Below are 24967 nucleotides of genomic sequence, written 5' to 3'. Positions count from 1 at the left end.
ACCCTTCATGGCTGTTTTTAACTGTGCTTTAGAAGTGGCCAGATTTGTTTCCAAGACCACTCCTGCCTGGGGATGTGAAGGAAAACAGATGAAAAATGAAAAAATCATGCTCTGAAACTGCAGGTCTCCAGTACTAGATGATGGGGTCTTGTTTTGAGGTGGCCTGAAATTCAAAGCCAAGTGTTTCCAGACCTATAGCTCTCCTTTCTCTGGTTGAGGGATGTTATAAAAACACAAGGAATATCCACTGCATCTCAGCAGGCCTGTGAAGAATGAGGCACTGGCCCATCATCTGCACTATAGACCAGAAAAAGACCTTGCAATAAGAAGCAGCATCAGATACCAAAGCCTGGCAACAGCCTGGTGGATCCAAGTGCTGGGGCATGCGTACAGAGCACTGCTGGTTGCTGCACCAATGCAGGAAGAAAACTCAAGTGCTTTAATTTGAATGAATGATGCCCTAGTCTCCACCACTATCCACTCAATCTTGCCATCTTGCCTAAAAAGTAACAAAGGTGCAAGCTCTCTGCCCTTATTCCTAGTGTGTATAAATGCATGCTTCCAGCTGACAAATCAAGACTAACATGGGGAAGTCAGAAACTGCCCAGGAACAGTAATAATTATGGCATGTTGAAAGAGAAAGAGAAATGCCTTGCCAGCACAGGCTAACAAGGACACAGACAACATTAAAGCATGTTTTATTCAGCTGCATCTCAAGCAGGAGACAGACTTATGCAGAGGAGTAATGCTGTCTAACCAACAGTGGATGGGGCTGAGATTTAGTGATGGCTCTATTACTAACACCCTTCTTGGTTTGGGCAGGTTACTTAACCTCTTTCCATCAAATTCAGCAGGGATATATCTTCAGTTACCCATTTACAATGCTGAGCAATAACACTTACCTAATCTGCAGAAAGGTTATGAGGCTCAGATATTTAATATCTACAGTGTGTTTTGAAATCTCAAAGGGCTTGATCTTGTGCAGTCAATGGGGCAAGAGCAAGCACTGCAAATGATACGTATCATTACTAGAGAAACACAAATACCCAAGTTATACCTATCGCAGGGGGTCCTGGACATTAGACACCTTCTCAAAGAGTCACCACTTCCTTACAGGTCACCGGTGTTCACCCTTCCCAAAAACCAGGCTACAGATGTCAATACTGAGCTGGAGCACAGAGTGGGTTTTCATTTATGGGGGAGCACAAACCCTACCAAGTTGCCGTGGAGAGTTGTGTTTCTAACTCACAGGACGCTTTAGGAAATCTGACCCCCCTGAATCAGTAGTCCCCTGCCTGGAAATCTCTAGGAGCACTGTGGTCCTGCTGGGCCAAAGGGGGATAATTGAAAAGCACCTCAGTGACTCCAGGATTTCGCAGGCAGCGGATAAAAATCAGCCAAAGCTGTTTCCACACCCAGCCATCCACCTTCCCACCCCACGGACATGGCAGCCCTGGGGCAGGGCTGGCTCTCCTGCTTCTGAATCACCTCCCAAAGTGCTGCAATTTTCAGCCCTGTGCATAGAGGTGGAATGAAATCCACCCGGTAGTAACTTGCCATTGCACGTTTATCGTTGAGCTCGGGTATAAAGTCTGCAGCCAGTCAATTTTTACTTGTTTTTGTTAAGGAACAAAACCCTAAGAAGCCATAAGAAACACTAATAAAGGGCAAGGAAGTGCAAACAAGGGTGTAAAACCGGGCAGTGTTGGTCTATTGATTTTGGACAGTGGCAGGGAGCAGCAATGCTGTTTTGAGAAACAAACGTCTCTTCAGCAAACATACAACATCCACCCGGGAGCAAGCCAAGTCCAACGCAATTCCAGCGAGTGAACAAAAAGTGCATTGAGGAGATGAGGGACACTGCTGTCGCTCTGCAAGCAGAAAATGCAAGTTTCTGGGCTTTCCAGAAAGACAGTTCCAAGGCAGAGCTGCAACAGCCTGAAGGAAAGACTGTGGGGTCAAGGAAAGAAGGGTAAAGAAAAAGAGGAAAACAGATGGTTAAAGGATGGAAAGGACAGGGAAGTGACATTCTTCCTGGGATGTGGAAACCAGAGGTAAATGCATACAGCTCCAACTAGGAAGTATCCAGAAACAGTAAGGAATTTGCACAGGAAAAGTGAGAGATAAAAAGTGCCAGCGAGCAGAATTCAGCCTTGCACAATCACTGAGTATTATCAGTAATAGCATGTTTCCTTGCTTGGCATGCAAAGGCGGACGTGCACTGCTAGACTTCACATGCTCCTTAGGAGATAGGCTTTTATGTGTTATTTTAGCCTTTAACGATGTCTGTCTCTCTATATTACAGGTTGCAGACAGTCTCGCAGAGCGGATGATCCGAAAGGCTATTGAAAAGCTGTAATGCCAGGCAGGTGTTGAGCAAGGAGCCCTTGGTGCTGGGGATGGCCGGCTCTTCACAGAGCACCAGCTCATCTGCAGGCAGGCTGCTGCATGCCGCACACGGCATTCGAAGCAGAGCAGAGCACCAGGCGCAGGCAGGGATTCATCACTTAAGGTTATGTGAACTGCAAACAGCTCTGTGGGACTACGTTACAGCTAGAAGGCTTCACGAAATACATGTGCATGGGTGTAAAACCATGCAGGTACTTGTAAGGATGCAGAGTGCTGTGTGTTGCATATATGCAGATATATTTATAAAAAACCCACGCACAGACACGTATACGTAGAGATATACAGCGCGTGTGTAGGCATGTGTGTATATATGCACAGAATGATATTCACCCCACTGAAATTTATATGTTTAAAATGGGAGACTGGTTGCACTTGTCTATCAACTTGTATCATCGCTAGAGAAAGACCAGGACCTTCAGGGGATGCTCTAACCCATCATGGACATCTAGCTCTGGGTGGGGTGAATCATTGACTGTCTCTCCCCGCAGCCCGTTGAGGCAGTTCAGGTACATAGCTTCTAGATCCCTAATGTTCAGTGGGGTCAATCCCAGCTCTGCACACAAATACACAGAGCCAGCTGTACCACATGGTTATGACTCCTTGACTTTTCATATTAAGTATCCTTTAATTATCATTAATCATTAGTGCCAGATGTTTGGGAATGGCCCTGAGTTCAGCAAGAGGGGAAGGTGCAATTAAACCAGTTCATTTCTCAGAACAGAGAAATAAATTGTTTCACCTCCATGAAAACACTTTCTGTTTCTGTTTTGTTGAGAGCCTCAAGTAACTCCAAGCTTGAACCCAAAGCACTGAAGTGTGGAAGTTGGATGGCAAATGCTGATGCTCAGACGTAGAGGTGGATGAAGAGTGCATGGTAGTGACTCAGACTGCAGCAGGGGGGTAGATGTAAGAATAAATAAAAGGTTGTGGGGAAGAGGAAAAGAGGGTGCAGAGTTTTGGAAGTAACTGGGACATAGTTCTGGGCCTCTGGCATGGAAGGACCATAAGGCAATGGAAAGCGAGGCTCTACTCCAGGCGCTGAGAGAAATGTCGCAAATAATTAACTCTCATTACTGCAGCTGGTCTAAACGCATCAGGATTCTGAAAAGTAGATTTAAAAATGACAGATAAAGTTTGAAAGTTTTTCACTTAAACTCTTTCATTCTTGACCAGGATGAACTATTATTCCATCTTTGATCAGCACTTAGTTGTACAATGGATAGAGACAGAAACGTCTGTGTATCTGTCTTGACAGGTTCAAGGATTAAACCTTGAAAGAGAGGCAGGACTGAGAGACCAAGAGGGAGGTAATTATGGTTTTGAAGTATTGTCTCTCAAATTGTTAATATTAATAAAAGAATGACCAATAGTCCTGGCACTGACGTGACTTGCTCATATAATTTTTATTTATGTGCCATGCATTTGGGTACTCAAGCCTCACTATAGAAAAGCCCACAAGCTGCTTCTTAAATCCACCTTCAGTCAGGACAACATGAAGGTGTATGACAAATTCAGGTAAGTGTTTATGACGATGACACATTATTCAGATCTTAAGACCTCCCCTGCACAAAGACGTTTCCCTCAATTAGGACCAAGACGCACAAAGATGCAAGTCTGCAAATGCTGGCCCAAGTCTTCCCAGAGGGCTGCGTAAGGAGAGAGCGGTGGTTTTGTGAAACGCTGACCCGAGAGGTCCTTCCTGAACACAGGGTGGTTCATACTGGACAAGCACGCACCAGAGGTGTGTTTGGGAGATCAAAAGCTTAATAAATAAAATGCCCCTGGCAAGGCAAGGCTATGAAGTTGCTCTTTCTTTCACATTGGCAAAAACTCCTAAACAAATTAAGAAAAACCAGGCCCAATGAGCCCAAAAGACCTTAAATCACACTAAATTAATTCCAAGCCTACAGTTAAAAGGGAAATCATCCAGAGATACCAATTCCAGTGGGCAGCACACATTTACAAACGCTGTTTGTCTGGTAACTCAGGTTACCAGTAAGGACATCCAGACCCTGCACTTTCATGTTTCCAGACGAGAAAACTTCTGGATGTCTTCCCCTGTGTGTCCCACTCCTCTGTTTTTCATTGCAACTGCAAAGCTTCTTGCATGCTTAGCAAAAACACTGCCCTATTATCTATGTTATGGCATTTCTCTAAGCTGGTATAACTCAATGAAGAATCGCCCAGGCACGAGGGGTCAGGAAGCCTATGGCTGTAGGGTGCAGAGGGCTCATGCCCCTGATACAGAACATTTTGCAGACCTCCCCTTACTGCCAGGTCTCCCCACAAACTCTCAGACAGCCTCTGCCTGACTGTCACTGCCCCTGTGCTCGGCACAGGAATCACAACACATCCAAACAGCAGAAGTCAGACCTGCTTCTCAGCCATGCAAATCACCACACTCTGTCAGAGACAGTCTGAAAAAACAAAACAACAAATGGTCAAACATTTGCACTGCTCATTTGCCAGGGCCCATCTGTGCTTCAACTTTCCAGGGCAAGTGAAATGGATGGAGAACCCTCATCTGGCAAAAAAATTACCACCAACTTTGCATCTGAACCTGCCTCCCTCCTCTGCTTCCTCACAGATTCCAGCAGACAAAGGTCTATTGTCTCATTTATTCATTTAATTATTCCATGTCAGATTTTCTCCATCAACTTCACCCACATCATTCCAGCATAATTCTCTACATTTTTCAAAATAAAGCATGTTGTCTGCCTACCCATTTTAGGACTAGCATGGGCCATAAGCTTTGCACTCTTCTTTTGTAGAAGCAGGACTGAACTTGTCAAAATGATGCTCTTGCTCTACAGTTCTATACAATTCGCTAAAGAGTCAAAACATCCACCGGACAGGGGAAGAAATGCAGAAGCAGCTAACACTTCCAAAAAGGTGGGCATGATCCCACTCTCAAGTCACGCACATGCACCAGTAGCTACTACAGAGTAGGAAGCAGTAGTGAGTAATATTATTTTAGCAGCAAAAAAAATTAAAAAATAAAACAAAATCCCTTTTTACACCAAGAGGGGATTCATTGCATTTCACTTCAGCTTTCTAGAAGTTAGCATCAGAGCTAAGTGAGCCACTCGGTTTCCCTCTGTAATTACAGCTTAATGGAGAGAGACCCTGTGTCTGGTTTAGGCTGGTGAAGTGAGGCCACTCTGGTTCAGACTCATCAATTTTCTCTTCCCAGTTCACAGCTTTCTGTCATTCCTGTTAACTTCATATTGGGATGGAAAGATTATAATAAGGTTATGAAGGTCATGTTCCCAGAAACCTTCTAAGTGGTGACCTTCAGTGAAGGTAGCAAGAAAGCATTTCTGAATTTTAAGCCTCTGATAAGCTGCAGAGATGAAATCCTGTTCCTGCTGAAGGTCAGTAACAGAACTACCACTGACTTCACTGTACTAAGAAGCTCTCTTATAAGCTGTTTCCCTAAATTTTTTGTACCTTTGAAGTTCAGTGCCTGATTTTCATCATTATTTTCAGTCTTGTGGACTTTCATATGCTGGGCCAGGTTTGGAACAGCAATAACACAGGACAATTATTCTTTGAATAAATGTAAATTGGATGAACCATAAACGTTCAAAAGAAAAACTTATTCTCATAAAATGTGCAGACTTAGAAAGACTGGGAGAGGTATGAATTGCAACTCTCAGGTCCCTCTGTTTATTTACACAGGTTGCCAACTGTGTGCTGTGGGATTTGAGAATGACTGGGAATGTCCTGTGCCAGGCAATGGCGTGACCAACTACCATCTTCCTTTACTCTCTGTAATTAGGAAGAAGCTGTAGCAGAAGGTGAAGAAATCAGCCCATAACTGGATCTGATGACAGGCAGGACATCATAGTTTCTTCTATACTGTTTTCAAAGAGTGGGCACAAGCTTGTCTACCATCCACACCGGACACAAATTAATGTCCGGGCATGGGTTTGTAGTCAAATGCAGGGGATGGAAAAAAAAGCTTGGCATTGCTTTACTTCCCAGCACTCGCTGAAACTCCCACCTACCTGCAGCCCAGACTGTTCAGGGACAACCACAGTCATACATGCTCCAACAAGATACATCCCAGGGGGGTGGATGAGTTAGCGAAGGCCTTCTTTCCTTACAGGCCTGACACCCCATGCAGAAAGACACTATGGAGGATGCAGCCCTCTTGAAGCTCACACAGACATGAGATGCAATGCCTGTTGAAGTTACTCAGTGACTACAAGCCTTGCTCTCCAATGCCATCCAGATTTAAACATCATCTACTGAGGCAAATTGAATACAAATTACAGAATACTGCAAATGAAATAAAAATACACTACATCAGGCACGAGAAACTTCTGAGCCAGAGATCACTGGACGCTGGGATAATATTCTGGAGAAGGTCTGTCATACTCATTGCTGGGCACCTCTGTGGCTGCTGCTGGAGACGGGAAGCACTGAGCTGGGTGAAACTGGGCTAATCCAACACGGCTGGGTCTACACTCATAAAAGCAGCGCCTATTAATAAGCAGGTTAAGTAAACAGCTCAGCTTTAGGGAAGCATCCAGCCATGTCTCCGAGCTGGGCAGCAGCAGCAGATCTGCATGGTATCATCTGAACCAGAGCGAACTGAGCCAGACTTCTCCAGGAGAGAAAAAAGGAAGTGAGAAGGATGGCAGCAATCACAGCGCTGTGGTGTCAACGAACGTGCCAGCGGTTGACGCCACAACATATTCCTCAGTTGAGACCAGCGGGGCGCCGGCGGGCCTGGCCGGGTCAGGTCAGGTCTGTCTGGGGCGCAGACAATGGGGTCCCAGAGAAGCAGCTGCCCCCCGGCATAAGTCACTGCTTTCCCCACCACGCATCTGCCGGGTGAACCCTGACATCAGCCCTCACCACTCCTGTCGCGGGCAGTTCCTGTCTGAAGGAGGGCAGCTGGGGATGCGGTAAGACCCAACATATTTTAAAGAGAGCCGTTCAGCCACCGGCAGGAAGACAGTGCGCTAATTGTCACACAAGAAAGCCTGATCTCATGAGATAAGACTTTAATCGTAGCTTCCTCGCCCGGGGGGTGCAGATGGCACGGGTTTCGCTGCCCCCCTCCAGCACGCCTCAGGCACTTCGGCGATCTGCTCCTAATTTTGGATGAGCAAATGTCTGACTGGAGAAGTTCTTGGGAATGTATTTTTTCCCCTCCACCTGCTCCTCTGGCTTTCTAAAAACGGAAAGAAAACCCCACGGGAAATAAGAGAGGAAGTCTGGGGTTTAAATTATGTGCTGACGCGCTCAATACCTCTGCAAAAACTGGGTATCCGCCTTACTTAGAGATGACTTTTAATCTACTGTCAGAGGATTAATTATCATCAAATCATAAACTCTAAGCTAGGGAGGAAAGATTAGGTGACTTACTTAACCTTCTTCTCAACACAGCCATGCTTTTCTGCCCTGCAATAAATTTCCAGGCTTTCATTCATCAGGAGAAGCACTCCTGGAAGCCGCTGGTCCACCCCCAGTGCTGCGCCAGCCGGCACCGTCCCTCACATGGCACTGGGGGACAGACGGGCAGGGAACAGAAGAAAACGCTGTCTTAGTTGTGCCTCTCTGCCTGCTCAACTCCTGCACTCACGGAGGCTGAAGTAGAAATAAAATCCACGTTTAGGGCAGATGAGGCTTACGGCCTTTACTGAGTAAATGAGGCGCCAACCTGGTGCATAAAGTTTGTAGGGGCAAATGCTACGAGGACCCTGGGAGCAAACAGTGCCCTCTGTTTGAACCTGCCCTGTTAGTCCTGGTGGTGTTTGGGAAGGACCACCCTTCCTTGTGATGGACTCGACACAGATGAGGTTCTTAGCCGTATTCAGCAGGGAAAGGCCAGCGCTGGTGGTGGCCGTGAGCCCCCACCCAGCAGGGCTGCCAGACGCCCCCCTGGAGCTCTTACCCTGCAGTACTCGTCGATGGGCTTCAGCCTCTTCACAGCTACGTCTCGGACATGGCTCCTCCGGAACAGGATCTTACCTGCGGAGAGAACAGATGAAAGGGGAGGGTTAGGGATATTGCCTGCCATGTGGGATAGTGCAACAGCACCAAGGAGAAAGGTCAGCAGATGGGGTTTCATCCCTGGCTCCAACCACGGCCGTTGGCAGTGCTGGTGGCTAAGCTCTGCAACCTTGTTACGCCCTATGACAGAGGAGTCCCGGTACTCCTGGTGTGGTTCGCAAAGCAGCAGCTTTGTGTGACTGCAGCCCCCCCGTCACTACAAGATGGCACGCTCAGAGCAGGTGTGAGCCACAGATCCGCTCCTGCCCTCGGAGCAAACCGCACAGAAACATGCTGCGGGGCAGGTGATGGAGGGACCTGGGGCAATAGCTATTACAGGAGCGTGCACAGCACCTCTCGCAGCTGGACGATGCTGGTCTTAAGTTTGCACAGGAGATGCAGGACATGACCAACAACTACCACAGGCACAGCGGCTCTGTGAAACCCTGTCGATTACCACTGAAGTCCTGCTTGCGTAAGCCGCTGGAAGGGAACCACAGTGACTCGCAGGGCTGAGGGAGTTTTTCTGATTTCATTCTGTAGATAACGCAAAGTGTTTTGGTCCCCTTTTAGCAACTGCGTTACCGTGGAATGGACCAACACTGTGTTATGACTCCCTTTTACTTTGGGACTGCTTTGGCATGTCGGTGCTGGCAGCACAGGGAGCATCGCTGGGGTGGGATGCGAGCTCCAACTACACCTCATGCCTGCCCACTCAGCTGCTTCCCACTGCGGATGCTCCTGCCCTTGCAGGCAGACAAACCACACAGCCAGCTCACGAGCAAATACGAGGCTGTTGGTGACAGAGCCCTTATAAATCTACAGAGGGAAACCAAATAATAGAAGAAAAATAAACAAACTCTCTTTTTTTGAAAGAAGAAAAACAACCTCAGTGTCCTTAATGGATGACATTTCTGCAAGCAGCTAAGATTAAATAAACGGCTGGGTTTTGTGTGAAACTGATTGTAACAAAGTTTATCAAAATAATCTAGGAGCTGAGTTTCCCCACACACAAGGATGTCATAGAGTTGGTATTTTTTTGGCTAGAAGGGATTATATCTTCATATCCTTTTTTGGTGGTTTTCTTCCCTTTTTCTTTTGTGCTGTATTTCTTTTAATGTAATGAGACAAGAATAAATTATATGTTCTCCTTGTGGTGCAAGAAAACAGTATCTGCCAGCATTATTTAGGCCATGAAATGTCTACGTAAAAACCCCACTGACAGACTTACCACCCCCTGCTCCAAACTTCTTCTGCCAATAGGCTAGTAAGACACTCATCCATAGATCATGGGATAAGAAAATGGACTAGGAAATGAAATCAGATCCAAAATCTGAGTATATGGCTTTGATTTTGTCATGATTACACAAGCTGAGAGGTTAATGAAATGACAGCCTTTAACAGGCCAGTAGCAGAGGCTCTAAACCCTCCCAGACTCGGCTCCTTTTGGTTGCCTTTTCCTCCATAGCTGCTAATCTGGAAGGCGTTACAGTCTTTTGTTTCAGACAGGAGAAAGTGGTTTATCTCCATCCCCAATTCTGTCAGCAAAACAGTTTGTCCTTGTGAGGTAAAGCCATTTCCCAGTGCCATAAATTTATCTCTCTGGGTTCCCTGTGCTTATCTCATTACAAAGGTGAGCCATTCCTGTAGGATGGGATGCCACGCAGTCACAGAGCACAGGGGAAATTTTCAATAGGTGTCTGAGATGTTTGTCGGAGCTTGAGCGATTTAGCCAAAGGCTGCTGAAGAAGGAAGGTGGCACTTCCATCTTCCTGCACCAACCAACTTTGGACACACCAAAACCTTGCTGCTTTCCTGCTTCTCTGCCCGGTAAATGGGGAGAGCTACCTGCACTTCCAAAATATTTTTTATTATTTCCGATAGCCTCCTGGATCACATAGTATTTGTACTGCACAACTGCAGTAAGCAGCTTTTTTAGGGGACAGAGGTGTGGGGGTAGCTGTAGGGAAAAGACTGGTTCCTTTCTCAGTGCTCCAGCAATGCTGGTATGGGAAATCTTGGCATTTCTTTGCAACTTTTATAAATATACTGCAAAGAGAAAGCAACATTTTGGAAACATTATCACTTTCTGGCTTTCCTGTTTTCAGTTCAAGCCACGTGTCAAAAGTCAAAGTGGTCACCATATAAAAAACATAAAGGAACCCAAGACTTAAACACATTAAAGATCTCCTGTAAATGCAATTCAGCTTTCCTAAACAGACAGTTTACAGGGAGGCCCAGTCTTCAAAGTAATGTAATAAATGAAAGACTCAAACATAAGAAACAAGATAAATATAATAGAGAATGTTATATTAAACACAGAGTACAAAAAAGACCCCAGGATATGATGAGTCTTAATTCAGTCCTTAAATGGAGATGGAAAATATCAGGATCACTGTGGTGTTAGGATGAAGCAAAGCCCAGAAGGTGCTTCCATTTTTATCCCTTCAGAAAAAGGAAGATTTTCACTCTGCTGTTGGAAGCTGGAAAAGGCTCAGTGAGGGCTGTGGGGAAGATCTCTGGCTGCCCAGTCCAGTAGAACATTCAAAACTGAGATCTGGAGAAGGTCAAGTAATTTAGAGCACCACGGAGTAGCAGTCAACAAGGAAAAAACCAAGAATTAAAAGGAGGATGCTCTGCAACCACATCCAGTTCTGGTGGGCAGCAAGGAGGAACCCTGACCTCCCAAATCCTGGGGGTCCTCAGGCACAGAAGCCTCATTTCCAGGGGTACTGAAGCACCTCTAAGGAAGGATAACTTCCCAAATTCCCAGCTTCTCCCCTTTTCTGGGAAGACATACTGTACTGACAGAAGCTCATCTGAATCCGCCACAATCAACCAACAGGAACCACTGCAGATCTGGTACGAGTTACTACTGCTTTCTCCAGCTCCCCCATTTCTACTGATCTTCCTCCGAAAGCAGGAGAGGTCCCATGGGGCTGGAAAAGGAAGGTAACCCAAGACACCCACGCTGTATACTCTTTATGCTCTCCAAGTGGGTGCACTGGACACAGACCCCATTAGGGTCGCCATAAAGAGCTAAAGAGTAGGCAGACAGCCGAGCAGTGGGGGTGCACGTAAGAGCCAGCGAGGAGCCCTCAGGATGGCAGTGGAAAGGAACATTTCACGCAGAGCTTACATGAAGTGGGGAAGTCCTGGGGTGGCTGGTAAATGCAGAACAGCCCAGGCAATTTCCTTGAGAGGGTGGAGTAGTGGTTTATGTGCTGCTTCACTTCTCCTCTGGGTAGCTTCTACATCTCTAAAGAACAGATCTACTTCTAGGCGAGTACATACAGCGCTGCTTCCTCTCTCCTGGATTTTACTGCAGCTCTTTTAAGCCTCCTCAGGCACTACACCCCTGTTTTATAGAAGGACGAGCGACACTTTAACCATGCTGTGCCCAGCTAGGTAGTGAACGGGAAGTCAGTCTCAGACTCAGATGGGAAGCTATAGGCTAGGTGCTGCCTCGTGCACATGTTAGGAGGTCTGGCACATGTTAGGAAAGACTCCGAGGACTGCAGCACTGGGAAAGAGAGATGTGGGGAAGACGCAGGGCTCCAGCCCTGCTGCTAATGCAGGATAACAATATTTATTTTTATCCTTTTTTCCTTAAAGAAAATATTATTCCTAGGAAATTAATGTGGATAAGAGGCAAAGTATCAGGTTTAGCATTGTAGGGGACATCTTAAGTAATCCCTTCATCTCTCTGTATATATATAGATGTAGTCTTTAATTCTGCGACCACACACCTCTTCTCCCACAAGACCTCAGTTTCCTCCTGTATACACAGCGGGTGCACAAAGTGGGAAGAATAAAGCTATGCAGGGGACTGTCTATCTGGCAGCTGCTGATTCTGTAAGCTTAAAGGTATCCTCTGAATATCACTTTATTCCTGCATAACCTCATACTTAGAGTAGCACAGATTTTAACAAGCACAATGGACCCCAAGAACAAACAGGCTTAAAAAGCATCCCAACGCTTGGGTCCTCCCATTAGCCTACAGGTCTGTGCTGAACACACCACAAGGGTCCGTAGCCTAATGCTTTGCGATGGTCACGAACATGGTTTGTGCAGGGAAGAAGCCCAGCTCCTGGTAGGTCTGGAGGCAGGACAGCACCAGGCATCACTAGGCAGAGAAGCACTAGAAATCCCCAAGGGGATGCCTAGCAGGAGAATCCAGTCTTTCCTCTTCAAGAGAGGGGGACATACGCTATATAGCCCCTACAATCACAGCAGATGCCAGCTGTCATAGCAGCTACTGTCATAGACTGGTTGATTTGTAAGCTCTAAGACAGCCTCTAAAACAAATCTCCTAATCACACCTTTCACTGCCAAGGACAGGCAGCTCTGCCAGCTTTGCTGCTGTTGGGAGCTGTGGCAGGGGCAACAGGGAGGCAGGGAAATTGCTGTTTAGCTCCCTTCCAAATCTACCAGAGATCAGATCCATCTCTTGCTCTTACTCTCCAATTGCTGAGCTTGAGTATCCTTTCAAGGGATGTCGGGGTGATGGATCAATCTAAGGACACCGGTTGTTTCATACAAGGAGCGCCTCCCTGTCAGAGGTTAGGAAGAGCCCAAATGCACTGTCAAAGAGACGATGGACAAATGCATATTCACATTTAATCTTCTACTTCAAGTACCGTCACCACACTTCAGAAGGCAGTACGTGCAGCAAGCCATAGCATAAATATTCAACAGCAGACAGCCTGAATACTAATAGGCACATTAAAAATACTGTAACGTCTCATCTGATTTATGTTTAAAAGAGACATGTGCTGCCTCTGACTACAGAAACTCCAGCTGTGGAGACTCTGTCAGTCAGCTGTCTCCAAGGAGTAGAGAAGAGCTCCCGTTTCTGCCTCTTCATGTTGTTCTTGCTACTGTGCTGTTGGTTCTCTTTTTACCCGAGAACCTGGGAGGTACCAGGTCTGTAAATATATTACTAAGCAATGTGTTCAACCTAAGATCAACTTCTCAGAGACAGCATCTGCTTATGAGACGAGGTCAGACTCTTTTTGCAGTTATACTGGGGTTGCATCAGTAGAAAAGACTAAAGAATTTAGCCCTCATGCAGTTAGAGGTTCTCCTTTTGGGCTAAGCAGCTTCCCCCAGTGTAACTAAAACCATTTTGCTCCTCAAGTATTTTTATGATGGCTTCTACTCCTTACACATAGCTGTTATTATTTTTATACACTGAAGAAGCACAGATTTGCAATCAGATATGACACAAATTTCCCTCAACCCGTTTAAGCTGTGACATCCACCCCAGGGTCCTGCAAGAAAACTCTCAGGCACCTGTCACACAATGTAAGTCCTACATGGAGCATTTAAATATGCACTGCCACCTTGCAATGTAAAATATATAACTCAACAGCACAGCACTACGGGACAGATTAATTTTATGTTTCTCATGGAAGTACGTGTGATTGTCAACAGATGGCAATCTGATAATGGCCAAAAAAAGAGTTGTGTTCCTTACAAAATAATGTCTTAATTTTACATGGGGATGTCAGTTTCCATGGATTGTTTCATCCATGATTTCCTGAAGTCAGAAAGCCAGTGCCAGGGTCCTAACATTGGTGGCATTTGCTCCTGACAAAGAAAGGGGAGGGAAATGATTCATACAGTTTCCATCAGTGGGAGGGGAAAGGACTTTTTTAATAAGTAGAAACTCATGACAGAGTCAGAACTGTTGACTGAACTTGGCTGCCAAAGAGCCTCAGTTGATAAAGGCCTTTGCTAATCAGCAGGAATTACTATGGAAGGTGACAAGAGGTGATAGAGACAGATGGGGCAGCCAGGAAAGCCAACACAAGCAATAACAATATTGCCCTGAGATACAGGGGATTGTGGGGAGGGTGTCCTTCTGCACTTGGATCCTGTTTTTAATATGCACAAGCTGCAATGTTAAAGAAAATCATGGAGAAGCAATAAAGCGTGGGAAATTACATGGCTTTATTATAAAATAATATTGCCAGAAAGAGAAATCTTCCCCCATTAGAAGCGATACGGCAGAATATGTCCTTGTGTGAATAATTACAAGGGCAAACCAAAGACAGGCAAGAGGTGAGGCTGGATTCCCCATCTGCAAAGATCTCCTACCTCTGAACCTGGCTGCTTTCCACTGTCTGTAGGGGTGGCTACAATCCTCCAGGGACAACAGCATCAGCTCTAGAACAGCTTTGCTAGTACAGAATTGGGAACTTCAAGCACCAGGCACAGCTGGAAGAAGGAGAAAAGCCATGAGCACTGATGCTGAATTCAGGAGTGACAGATGGGGGCCATGGGGTGCAAATCTCAAGCTAACAGCTCTGTTACTGTTTGTACAGTGTTTTGCATAAGCCAAGAGCTACTTCATGTTGCTCTGTGTCCTGCTGCTATCACCCAAACAACCCACTGCTCCTGTAACCTCCTTTTCAGCTGCCCCAGCTGCAAATCTCCCACCTCCAAAGCAAGGCAGGAATCATGGTGCAGTCAACTTATGCAGCGTTTGGTCTGGAATGGGCAGACAAAAGTGGTACAAAGTTATCCTTTCAAATTTCTTACTGTGGGGCGGCTCTCTGTGCATTGGTCTGTATGCACCAGCAAACCCAAGGAGATCCATCACCTTGCTTAAACCAACTTTACTGCCAGAGTACATCCAAGTAAAGCATCTATCACACACAAGAGGATGGTAGCTTGAGCATAAGTCCCCAGATCCCTTAAAATTGAACTTCCCAGTTTGTGTGTGTTTGAAAAATGTTGGGAGTGTTGATTTGGTGAGTAAAATCTTCAATTTCCACAGTGAAATCAGTGTCACCTCAAACTACACAGCTCAGCTTCCCCCAGGTGGAAAGTGAACTCGTTTGTAATTACTGGTTGCAAGTGTTAGATTAGCCAGCAAACAGCCAACTGCTTTTAATTGCAGAAAGCAGTCAGTTTGTCTGAGGGGAGAGGGAGAATGGTATTTATACCTGCAGCAAGCAACACTGGCAACTGGCACACCCTCACCCAGAGGAACTGACCTGATGAAAATTATGAATCCCACAGAGACAAGGAGCCAAAAGAGGGTCACATTTTCAAAACATCTGAGAAACACTGCCTTAGGAAACAGCACGGCTTCCTCACACCGAGCATGCAGGAGCGTCTCCTTCTTTGCATAGAGTCTTTGCTGCACTGGGAGCAAAAGGCACGGAAAAACAGCAAAGCCTATGCAGATCTAAAGAATGTCCCCTGCCTATGCATACTCTCCCAGGAGATAAGAATCTGCATGTTTACACATCCACTGCACCCAGAGTTTTGTTGAACATCCTCTAAAAAGGTCTATTTCCAAATTTCCCGGACCGAGTAATCTAACATGCAGAAACATCAGAGCTTAAATAGCAATCAAACTATCTAGACCCTATCCCAAACTTATCAGAGAAACACCAACCACTACATCTCATTGCTTGTGCTGAAGCACTTAGTTTATCCTATGTATCAGCTGATGCCAGCATCCTGCTTTCACACAGGTAGTTAGTGCCTCCTAACCTGTGATCTCCGAATCACGGGGGTCTCCAGACAGTCTGCAGAGCTATATTCAAAAGTAACTTTCACTGCCTGGACAGTGTGGGAATGACGTGGATCACTGTATGTTGATCCAACAAGTTTGGCAACCAGCAGCCTCTGTTCGTATTACATATTTGCTGGTGAACGTGCTCATATCATCTGAACTACTGCAGCTCCTGACCCCAGAGGGGGAAAAGGCAAGAGTCTCTCAAATGCCTCACCTTAACCATGAAAAACGTTCTTTGTGGAGGGCAAGACCATGTCCCTGTAGCTACACTAACTAAACTCCTCCTCTGCTCTTTCAAAAAAAAAAAAAAAAAAAAAAAAATCAAGTACCACCTTGCTCACTGGGGTCTGCTGAAGTCAATAGGCGTCTCTACTGACACTCAGTGGTATGGACCATCAGGGAAGGACCATATGGTCCACCTCAATCTTTTAAAGCAGGAGCCTTAACACAGTGAGCCTATTAAAACATTTGCACTGTCTTATAAGCTCTTATGAGACTTGTCATTACTGCATGCGCTGGTGTGACACTAAGCCCAAGACACTACCTCACAGACACTGGGCCAGCGCAAACCTTGCCAACAGGCAGCCTTTGAGCTACATCCACCGGGGTTGAAGACCTTGTAGCAAGGTCACTGGAGGGAGATGGATTTGCACCGCATCCTTGCCAAACTACACTGGAAAAGCTCAGTAAGGTCCTAGCCACATCCTTTGGTGTGACTAGCAATAACACTGCTTGGGAGACTCCACCCTTAAGCTGGTTGAGAACTGAAGCTGTGAATAAAGTAACATTTGTAGATCAAAGTTGTTATTACGAGGAGGTAGGTCACACAGTAACGCGGTGCTACAGCATATACTCTTACAGGAACATCGCAGGGAGAAATTGAGGGGTAGAGATGCGAAGGTGGCTTCACAAGGTCAAAACATGAGCACACACTAATGAAAGCAATAAAGCTAGTCCCTAGATCCCTCTGCTGATAGTATGCAGAATGAAAATAGGTCTACCTTGGCATCTGGGGCCAGAAAATCTTTCTGTTCAAACATTTATTCTAATAAAAAACAAATCCTTGATTTCTGCCACAAATAAGGCAAAATTCTCTCCAGTGGAAGACCTCGATTAAGTCAGCTGCCAGGTACAACGTCCCACATTACAGGAAGTGAAATTCAGCAGTCAGATTGGCAGGGACAGCGCTCCTCAGAGCAGTTGTGGTATTTGGAAGGCACCAATTAACACAGAAATTAAACAAACAAACAACGTGGCAGCAAACATAACTCTGTGCTTGTCAGAGGCTGGAACTCACCAGCTAGGGTTTCAGAGAGCAGTATTCAGAAATGAAATCCCCTGTGCTTTGCAAAACAGAGCACCGTTCTCTTTTTCCAAATGGAAGCGCTCTCCTGGAGTCCTCCAAGCAAAACCTCTGACTAGTTTTAAGCTGAATTTTCAGTAGACAACAACAGGCACAGAAGCAAGCTGTTGAACAAAAATGAGACCAAAGCTGGCTGGTCTCCGAGACAGGAAGCTCATCTGCTGACAAAGACACCACCTCAAACCACAGGTTTGGTTCCAGACACCTCTTTTTAGTATGTCTTATCTTTTTGTGTCTTTAAAACAATCTCTGGTAGGGATTTCCTCTCTGCCTGCTCTGATCACTGGTAAAGCTACTGTTGATTTCAAAAGCTCATGAGCGCAGTCCGTCTGCACCTCCCAGCACTGACTCTGAAGCCGGACCTGTACCCCCCCCACCCCCCCGCCTCCTCTGAGCTTGCAGCTGGGACACATGATCTGGCCACATCTCCTAACAAAACAGCCTTTGGGTCACATCTGTGGCCAGGCCATCCAGTAGCACCTCCTCTTTAACTCTTGACCATGAAGCCACCTCATTGCCCTTTCCCAGCTGATGGATAGACAGCTAGCCCGCTCCTTTGGTAGGCAGCGGACATGGTGATCCATGTGGGCACACGTAGCCTGCACCAACACAAGCACGCGTCGGGTCACCCAGCCTCTCAGGGAGAGCAAAGCTCACTCAGATTGCTCCACCTTGGCTGCATGACTAAAAGCACTCACCCCAGCAATTACCATGGCTCAGCTGATGCATAGGAACAGGGAAATGATTTTATAATTATTTATCAGATAACCAGCCTCCTTCACACCTAGCTCCTCCATGTGTGAGCACTTTAGCCATTTCCAGCTCAGGCCACTTAATTCAAACTTCGCTCATGTGTGACTTGGCACCGGCAGTGCCAGCTGACACTGACAATCTCCCTGAAAAATTCCTCTCGGCTCCTCCACGTGTGAGTAAACACAGCGTTAAGGGTGCAGGAGCAACCCAGAGGACAGAGCTGCTGCCCTGGAGCTCAGGGTGGAGGGTGCTGAGCATCCCCAGCTTTCCAGGGACATCTCCTCCTGGGTGGAGGAGGAAACAGCACTGTCAGATGTCAACAGCTTTGCCCACTGCAGAATAAAAAGCCTCTTTCAGGGATTAATGCTCTAGGCAATTACTTGCCCCTTAAAAAATGCCTTCAGCCAAGGTGACAGCAGGACTCTAGGACTACGCACACTTTTGTTTCCCTTTCACGGTTAATATGGCCTTTTCATTTCCCAGGGAGAAGGAAAAGAGGTGGACTGGAAACTAATGTTTTGTTACTTTTTGTTTTTAATAAGGATCACTGGGCCAGCAGCATAAACCATAAAAAATACCCCAACTTTACTGCTAAATTTAAGAAAAACAGTAACACGAATAGGCACAGAAATCTGAATTAGCAATGTGAGCTGATAATTACCCTTTTGGTCCCTGATTAATGGCATTTGAAGCTCTAGAGACACTGAGCAGCCAAAAGGGATGGGCTGCTAACAAAATCCACACCACCAAACAAACTGGTCTTTCTCTCCCTCTGCCACCACATGGAATGGCAGCTCCCCAAATGCTGTTTGCCTTTGTGTCCTGGTGTGCGGTGCTACACAGGGCTGGCCAGATGTACAAAGTCCCACTATTGGATACCTCAGATAACCCCTGTGAGGTGGTCCAGCCTGCAGACTTGTGGTCTCCAAGAAGAAGGTCAAGAATGGACAGATGCCATCTCCTCCATTTCTAGATGGAGAATCACCATCCATGTGTTTAGCTGCTACAATGCAAGAAAGCAGCTTGACTGGTAGTTATACTGACAAGGGACAGAAAATTTAGTCCACTTTGTTGCAGCAATGTAAGAGTGCCGCATTCCATTGGGTCAAAGCTCGCTGGAGTCCAGCTCCCTGTCTACAAGAGTGGCCAGTAAAAGATAAGGAAGAAATTCAAGGAACAGGACATGTGTAATAGGATCCTTCTCCTGATAGAAACTCCACATTCCTGCACATCAGTGGTTAGATTTTTTTTCTGAATTAGAAAATAATTTTTAACAACCAGTGTTGCCTCCATCCTACAGAAATTGTTCTAGTACATTTTTGAACCCACAGATATTGTGGTCCCTATAGAGTCCTCTGGAAATGAATTTCATAATTTAATCACACAGCATGTGATTACATACTTCCTTTTGTTCACTTCACGTTTGCTTTCCAAATTTCACAGGCTGCACCTGGTTTTTGCATTCTGAGAAATAAAAATAATCACGTCCTCCTCACTCTCTCAAATTCTTCATGATTTCACAACCTTCTCTATCCCACCCGTCGCCTCTGTTCCAGACTGAAGACTTTTAGTCTATTTATTCTCCTCACACAGAAGCCAATTCACCTCTGCAATCACCTTTGTCATCTTTCTCAGCACCTTCCTTTATTACACCCTTTTGAGAGGCATGACCAGGACTGCACGTGGTATTCACGATGTGGGGAAAAGATGGATTTCCGCAGCTGAAGCTCTGGGTTTTGTTCCCCATTCTTTGCCTAATTCTTTCTAACACCACCTTTGGCTTTCTGACTGCTGCTGACTGCTGAGCTGTAGTTTTCATGGAAACATCCTCAGAACTACTGAAATATCCTTCCTGGATTGCAATGATCCTTTGTTCCTCCCATAGCGCTGCTTTGTACTTACCAACACTGAACTGCCTTTTTACCATTGATATCATGAGATCCTCCTCCAACTTTTTGCAGTCAACTCCAAATTTGAATATCCTAAGTAATTTAATGATCAGCTAAGTTGGTTATATCACTAACACCCTCTTTTTGCAGATTCTGGGTTGAACAACACAGATCTTACAACAGATCCTTCAAGAATTGTTGATGGTAAAACCATATGTCTTTTTTGGATATGAAGTTTTTAAGTCTTCATCCCCAGAGGATGCATCGTTTCAAACTGTGGGCTCATTTGTACCTATTGGCTTTCAATCCCCTATTTTTAAAACTTTCCTGTAACATTTTTAATTTCAAATGTCAGAAACCAAGTATTACCGTTAATGTCCACAAATGCCAAAGCATCCATTCTTAAATGAAGGCTCCAATCTGGCAGAAAATAAGCTTATGGCCTACGTCAATCATACATCAAATAACACGAAAGGCTGTTAATATAATTATCTTCTTATTGCTATTTTGGGAGGCACAGTAGATTTCGATGGAGCTTGTAGTAATAGGATCTCTTATGCCATAATTTACGAGCACGTCTGTCTTGAACAATTTTCCACATGGGAAATTAATCACATTCTGCCTAATGGGAGGAAAAATATCCCCTTGCAGTTTGAATTGGATTTGCCATGGTCAATTGGACATGGGATTCTTCTTTATCCCTACTTATAATCTGAGGTATAGTGTTGCCATCCAAAATTCACTGTGTTAGACTCCAAAGATGGAGATATTTCACTGATGGGTGATACTTTTATGCAATGCCCACAATGAAATAAGTCAAATACACCAGCATGGCATAGCCACAAAACTGGATTGTGGCACATGTCAAGTATTGTAGATAATTATTGCAGAAACTCCCTCCCAGTAAATTTCATTTACAGACTCTGTATAGTCCAAGAGTATTTTGATGGTACTTCTGTGAAAAAGAAATACTCAGGCCAGAGTTAGGAAGCTGGCACCATAACATCTCTCCCTGCCAGTGCACCTATGCAGATCGCCTGCAGCCGGACTTGGATGAAATGGCTGATCTGGCTTTGCTCGGGACCACACCGGGTGAAACAGCTCACGCCACCATTTCATGGACCCACCTTCTGATTTGAAGGTGCAAAACAAGTTATGGATTGCACAACGACCTAAAACATCCATGATCCTCCATTTGATGTGTACCTGTATCTCAGTGGTACAACTGGAGTAAATTTAGCTAAGACAATGGGTTGCATAGTTGAAATCACAACACCAGCAGCTCTACTTGGTACAGGAATGCAAGACCTATCAGCAGAGCTGCTACCCATCCAAAGATGCACTGGCTGGGATGAGGTCCCCAGAGACGCGACTGGATGCTGAAGGTCACTAAACACTGGGGCCATACTGCAGTTCTGAATGACACAGGACAAGGTATCAATGACAGCTCAAGGACTTACAGGTCTCATTCAGGTGTACAACATAGATGTTTCCTACAGGTAAACTCCTGCAAGACATCACAAGGAATTTAATATGGGGTCCCCCATGTGCCAGGCTAATGACTCATTCGGAGCCTGGATGTTCTTTCTATCTCCACGGCCACTCAAGACTAAACTATCCAGAAATTGGGGCTGACCTTCCCTAAGGTTTTTACTGAGATAAATTTGCAAAATTTCAGATCAGGTTCAGATTGTAATCCTTTCCTCTCTCCCCATCAAATACCCAGTGTGCAGAGCGAATGTCCTGGTGCCGATTCATCTCCACTGTGTATCTCAGAGACACACTTCTGCTTGGAAAATCCTGATTCTTGTTTTCAGTTCCACTCGAAAAGGGGCAAGAAAAAGAGACTCAAAAAGGGTGAGGGAAAATAAACCAGAAAACTAACACTTCAGCTGGCACCAGAGATAAAAACGGTGTTTCCAGGTAGCAGGAAAGGAAGCCAAAAAGATCCGTGTCTCTGGGATCCCTTGACTTTGCCATTAAGAAGCAGAACACGAAGTTACTCAATGTTTCTTTAAGGCTGAAAGACTAAAGGAAAACAGGATGGCTTAAAGTAAAAAGGAGTAATCGTATGACTGGAAACTATGAGTGCCCCTTAGCCAAGCACCCAAAGGAACTGAGTAATGTTCATTAGTCAGTGACTTTATTGGTACTTGGGACTTTCGACTGCTGAGCGGGATTTAGACCGAAAAGATATTCTGGGGCATGCTACTCTATTTATGTTTGGACGGAATTCAGCCTCACCCCGCGCAACATTTTTCCATGCTGATTTGAGCAGAACGAGCCCTCACTTTTTCCCTGGGCAGGATAAGAGTGGGTCCCTTCTTGGGATCAGCACAATGGAAATGTCACTTCCCGACCAGTGGGGCAGGGGGAGATGGGTGGAGAAGAGTGGTCCTTCTGCAAGTAACCTAAAGATACTTTCCAAAAGATGTATTCCCAGAGCAGAAACCCACCCACTGTCCCAGAGACTGTACAAACACAAGACAGTTCCTGAGATTAATTTGTTCACAATCAAAATGCTCATTTCCACTGTGGCTTTTGAACAAGTTAATACATAGCAGAGAGGTGCTGAGCACCTGAATTAACACTGGGCACCTGTGCAAAACAAAATCCAGGCCATACCTCAAAACTACTCGACTGCAAGAAATATGCAGCATTAAAGGCTGCCTCTCCAGCAGCTTGGTGATGCTGCACTTGCCACAGCAACACTGGGTAAGACTCAGCTATTGGTAAGGTCCAGTGTGTGGAGGGATGGGGAGAGAAGGGAAGCGGGTTCAGTGGAGCCCAGCAGAGAAATTCGTCAGCCACCCAACAGTCCACACCACGCAGCAGAGCCTTCCACTGCACTCGTTTGCAAGATGTGCAAGAGTATTACCTGCTGTGTTGCGTAAACCTATGTTGTTGCACATGGATTTGAAAGATTGGGCTTTTTCCTTATAGACAGTCAGAGAAGAGAAGGAGGAAGAAATAAAAAAGCATTTCTTCTAACTACTACAATGAATGCTCTGTGACATGAGACCTTCTGAATGCAATATTCATACGTGTACACTTCAAAGAGCACATTTAACTGAGGGACTGGTGTTGTGGTGACAAAAATTATACTAGTGCCACTTACAAATCAGAGGGATGTTGTCCAGAAATCATAGCGTTTGGATTAAAAACCTGGAGTAGTTTAGGAAAACATCAGATCTTGAGAAGTTTCTACTACTGGGTAGACTAAAATTCTTCTTTTTGAGGCCAAGATCTTACAACCACAAACTACTGACACTTCGTGTCCAAATGCTACACACTCTGAATTAATCTTCATCACAACAATCTTTTCACAGTGTGGCTCCAAATAACCAAATCAAAGAAATACAACACTGAAAGGGAGCTCAAGAGACCAGCAAATCCATTACCCTGATTTACGGCACAATCAACTCTACTTAAGGCACTACTGAAGAAGTCTGTTTATCTTGTACTTCTAGACCTCCAAAGACAGACACTCCTCATCTCCTCTAGGCAGTCCAAATCCAAAATTATGTCCCCAATGCACTACAAGAAGTAAGGAGGATGCACACACTGTAATTTTAGGACACAAAGAAAAGTTTAAGTCTGATCCAGCACTGCGTTTCCCCCTTGTCTAAGCCCATGGTTTCAGTAAATATGCCTTAGCACACACTCAAGTAATGACCACTTCCAATGAGTTTGATCTCCAAGGTGAACCTGACACGATAAGGAAGGGACACAGTGAGGAAAAGACCAACGGGGGGCAAAGGACTATGCAGAATGACCCTGATCACTTGTTAAAGACCTTATCCAGGGGAATATAAAGAACTTTTTCCATTCACTTACTGAGGCTGTGTCAAGCCTTAGCTTGCACACACATCTTGAGCATTTTCTCAAGTATGCAGTTTCCAGTCGTCTTATTTTCCCTTCTCTGAAAGGAGAGCCATCTGAATCCCAAGCAGGCCCTTAAATCACTCTGAGTCAATACACAAATCTTGTTTAAAGTACCTTATTTTACATGTTATTTACCCAGAAAAAGTACCAGAAGAGTCTTTTTCACAGGTATTTCTTTTGTAGCTCAACAGTTGTTTGGGGTTTTGTTTTTTTTTTTAATTTTTCTTTGCATGACACTGTTTTCCACATTGTTTATTTTAACTGACATTTTATTAATTTTTGTTCATGTGCCAAGAGGGCAAGACAGGTGCATTTCAGATATTGCATTGGAGTTTAATTAAATAACTATTACTTGAAAAAGAGGGCACTGAAATGACCGTCTTGAAAATATTCACTAAACAAAGAATCTAACTTATTTCTGATATTTTTGAAGGCATACAGAACACTTGGTTTTTAATAACAAGCAGATCAGTCTCCTGCAGTCAACTCTTCAGACAGCTCAGCTGCCTGGGAGTGATTCGGGAGGGTCACTTCTGAGTCAGCTCAACAAGTCAGGTTGCTTTAGATCATCTTATAACCCCCAGGAAATCTGTGTTAGTAACAAACCACAGAATAAACCCAGAGCCCCGGAGGAATCCCAGGCATCACAAATACTGAAAAGAAAAATTCTTTCTTGGCCCTTTCTAGGCATTGCAATAGGGAAACACTGCAGAAAAGGAAGAGCGCATTTCCGAATGAAAAAGCCATTAATGAGAGCTGAGTCTGGCCCCAGGACTAGCACCGATCAGAACCAAACTGAGTGACATCAGAGCTGACATATCATTGCTATGAGTGAGAACCGAGCCCGGCTATGCCACAAGATTAGAAACATATGCAGCATCAGTGAGCCCCTGGGGGACAGCAAACCATTCCAGGCTACGGATGAGAGAAGAAAAGCGAGGAGTGCGTGGGGGACAGTCCCTTCATCACGTGCTGGCATTGAGATGGACCCAAAGGACTTCAGAAAGGGACACAAACACCCACGGTAGCTACTCTGCAGAACCACTAGGACCTGCGTGTGGCTCATGGGGCTGAGGAAGCCAAGAAAAGCTGCGTCCTTGTGCCGGAAACAAGCAACGTGCAAGAAGG

General features: G+C 45.3%; 1 protein-coding gene across 4 annotated transcripts in view; it reads right to left on the bottom strand.

Moving 5' to 3' along the window:
* The window catches only part of SH3PXD2A (SH3 and PX domains 2A), a 268737-nt gene that overhangs the window by 150713 nt on the left and 93057 nt on the right, over positions 1-24967 (bottom strand). For all 4 annotated transcript variants that reach the window (XM_054832109.1, XM_054832111.1, XM_054832112.1 and 1 more), the window contains exon 4: positions 8318-8394. In XM_054832109.1, coding sequence (XP_054688084.1) covers positions 8318-8394 — 77 coding nt within the window. The remainder of the gene's footprint in view (positions 1-8317; positions 8395-24967) is intronic.

Source organism: Grus americana, chromosome 7, assembly GCF_028858705.1.
Source record: "Grus americana isolate bGruAme1 chromosome 7, bGruAme1.mat, whole genome shotgun sequence".
Lineage (NCBI taxonomy): Eukaryota > Metazoa > Chordata > Aves > Gruiformes > Gruidae > Grus > Grus americana.
The sequence above is the reverse complement of the archived record's forward strand: the minus strand, read 5'-3'. Positions and strand labels throughout refer to the sequence as shown.